The 3144-nt window shown below is 37.1% G+C and overlaps 1 protein-coding gene across 1 annotated transcript in view; it reads left to right on the forward strand.

Moving 5' to 3' along the window:
- Positions 1–2932, forward strand: part of LOC110459587 — a 7257-nt gene extending 4325 nt beyond the window's left edge. Inside the window, exons 4-8 of the mRNA XM_021511916.1 lie at positions 159–236; positions 824–983; positions 1140–1262; positions 1406–1556; positions 1883–2932. Of these exons, the coding sequence (XP_021367591.1) occupies positions 159–236; positions 824–983; positions 1140–1262; positions 1406–1556; positions 1883–2122 (752 nt within the window). The 3' untranslated portion in view covers positions 2123–2932. The remainder of the gene's footprint in view (positions 1–158; positions 237–823; positions 984–1139; positions 1263–1405; positions 1557–1882) is intronic.
- The last annotated feature ends 212 nt before the right edge of the window (positions 2933–3144 follow it).

Raw genomic sequence — 3144 nt, forward strand, 5'->3', positions numbered from 1 at the left:
CAGGGATCCTGGACCAAGAGCCTTCATACTCTACCCTCCAGCCCAGGATGGTAAGTGTGTTCACTAATCCTGTGTTTATTACATGTCATGGGCCAGGGATCCTTGACCAAGAGCCTTCATACTCTACCCTCCAGCCCAGGATGGTAAGTGTGTTCACTAATCCTGTGTTTATTACATGTCATGGGTCAGGGATCCTGGACCAAGAGCCTTCATATTCTACCCTCCAGCCCAGGATGGTAAGTGTGTTCACTAATCCTGATGTTTTCATTGAAAAATCATACTCTCCTCCCATCCAAGATAATATTGGGTAAGTTCATTCCCTGACCTTTGGAATCTAATGCTATAGGCCTCTACCCAAATTATTAAGTAAGTTCAGTTGCCCTTCAGCCTTCAAACTCTATCCACTGGTCCAGGACATTAAGTATACTGCTTTGTCCAGATTGTCATATATATGCTCTACTATCCTATCTAGGACATTTTGTATGTTGCTTTGCTCAAGGACAAGGCTCTTATCTAGGGAAAGGGTATTCCTAGGAACATCATTTGATGTGACTCATCTTAAAACACTGTAGTTTGATTTGCAATCTTACAGTGGAGCCCCCTCTTTCATTGAAGGTTATCAATCAGTTTCTTTAAAATGTTTCACTTCAATGAAACTGGGAATACATGTCATATTTGTGGGCTACTTTCAAAGTTTGGGTTAAGATAAAACCACAGAATAAAAGAGCTGCAGTTATTTTTATTTAGAATTACAAATGTTACAACCATACTAACCCTATGTACTGTGTCTACTACTCACATGTTAAATATTTCCTGTAACCAGGATCAGAGGAGTCTGAAGCAGAGCGTCTTGTGGACTACCTGGACAATGAAGAGGCATCCTGCTCAGATAATTTGGACATTGGACTGACTAACACTTTGCCACTGGACATCTGTTTAAATGAAGGATACCTGCATAAGCCTTGTAACATCATTATTGTACGGTAAGTCCTAACTGGAGTTTGTAGGCATAGTGTAACACTCCTAAAATATAGTTCATGTAACAAGTTAAGACATAACATTGTTGAGGTGTTATCGGTCATGACAGGTGTATGTAAATAGGAACAAGTGAGATGACACCTGATTGGATTGTGTTGTAGGAACAAAGGTACAAGCTTTACAGTGTCCAGTCTGTCCAAAGGTCAGTGTCATGCTGTGGTGCTGGAGACTCAACCATCTACTTACAACTTTAACATCCATGAATACTTCGTAAACGTTAAAGGGTAAGAAATTTGCATTAGTAAGTCAAAAACCTGGATATGTGATCAGTCAGTAGTGCACTGTGTTACAGGTACAGGAATGTTCTGCATTGGAAACCTGATGATTTCGATAGATATTATATTACAACTGACATGTTTTGTGGTAGGTCCCTGTTGCCCTCGATGACCCACCACACCACACTGATTGAGGCGTTGGACAAGCACCTCCACACAGGCAGTTCTAACATCCTGTACCTGGACATGCCTGAGCTATTGTGGGACCTAATCGGACCTCTCCTGGATTCTGGACATGTTCAGGTACCCCATCTTGTGCTAAGGGTCTCATCATATCAGTGAAATCAAGATGTCATCACGGTTAAGTTGTAAATACAAGTACTTTTAAAGGAGCAGTTAACTTTTTGTATAAAAAACAAAAACTTCTAATTATCTGTATTTATCATTTGGTATTTTTATTGCCTCAATATCAGATGTAGTTCTAAGGTTGTCTAATTAATTCTAACACTATAAGAACCAACATTTGATGGAATGGAATGGCTTAGTAAATCTATCTACTGCTTATGTCAATATCAGTGATGTTTAAGTCCAACTTAAATAATATTTTCAATCTTTTATTTTCATTTCAGAGTGTAAATCAACTGATAGTAGATGTTGATGTTTGGAATGAACACAGTGTAAAGCCCTCACATAATATCCGTCGGAGATTCAGTGAACTCAAAAGAATTGGAGCCTACGGGTTCCAGATTTACAAGTCCAAAACTCTGCTAGATACTCACACATTACACTTCCAGAGTAACCTTAAGACAAACAAAAAGTGTTGTCACAGAGTGAACTTTGTACGTACCAAGCATGTCAGTATTACATAATACATGGTGACATTTGATCACTGCTAGGATGGTATTTGTGATAGATCGATGTGTGTGTGTGAGTATAGACATGTAGTTAAACTATTATTTATGTTGAGTTTAACTATCAACTGAGATTGAGGCTCTTATTATTGCATCAGGTTCAACCTTATAAACATGCTCAAATAAGCTTTTTCATGATGTATCAACCATCGTCTGTCCTGTGTTCACCAGTCTAAGCACAGGACCACCCCAAGGTTCAACCTGCTGCATAGCAATCAATGTTTGAGATATTATTTTCTGAAAACATACGCATGTAGTTAAATCGAATGTTCATGAATCAAAGTTATCTAATTTTGATGAGAACATATGCTGCATCATATTTTGAGTATGTATACAAAGTTCAGCCTTAACGACCATAGTTTAAACATGAACAAAAATGAAAATAAAAGAACATGCACAGTGAATAAAACAGTCATTAACAGTCAAGTACTGGTAGGATCAAAAAATGTTTTCTATGAACTTGAGCAGAAGTCATACTTGTGATTTTAATATATTTGGGCTGTATCCTTGTCCTCTTGATAAAATAGTCTTATTGAGAAGAAAAACTATTTCAAGTATAGTTTCAATTGTTAAAACAAGTTAAATTTTCCCCATCAAAATAGCCAACTGTTCAGTAAATACTAAAAGTAATAAGGTTTAACAGAAAATGATCTTCATCTCTGTAGAAAGGCCTCTGGTTGTACATTCAAATGTATCTCGGTATGATATATCCCGTATGATATCCAGTATGATATCTCGGTATGATATATCCAGTATGATATCTCGGTATGATATATCCAGTATGATATATCCAGTATGATATATCCTGTATGATATCCAGTATGATATCCAGTATGATATATCCAGTATGATATCCAGTATGATATCCCGTATGATATATCCAGTATGATATCTCGGTATGATATATCCCGTATGATATATCCAGTATGATATCTCAGTATGATATATCCAGTATGATATCTCAGTATGATATATCCCGT

Source organism: Mizuhopecten yessoensis, unplaced genomic scaffold (genome assembly GCF_002113885.1).
Source record: "Mizuhopecten yessoensis strain PY_sf001 unplaced genomic scaffold, ASM211388v2 scaffold10131, whole genome shotgun sequence".
Taxonomy (NCBI): Eukaryota; Metazoa; Mollusca; class Bivalvia; order Pectinida; family Pectinidae; genus Mizuhopecten; species Mizuhopecten yessoensis.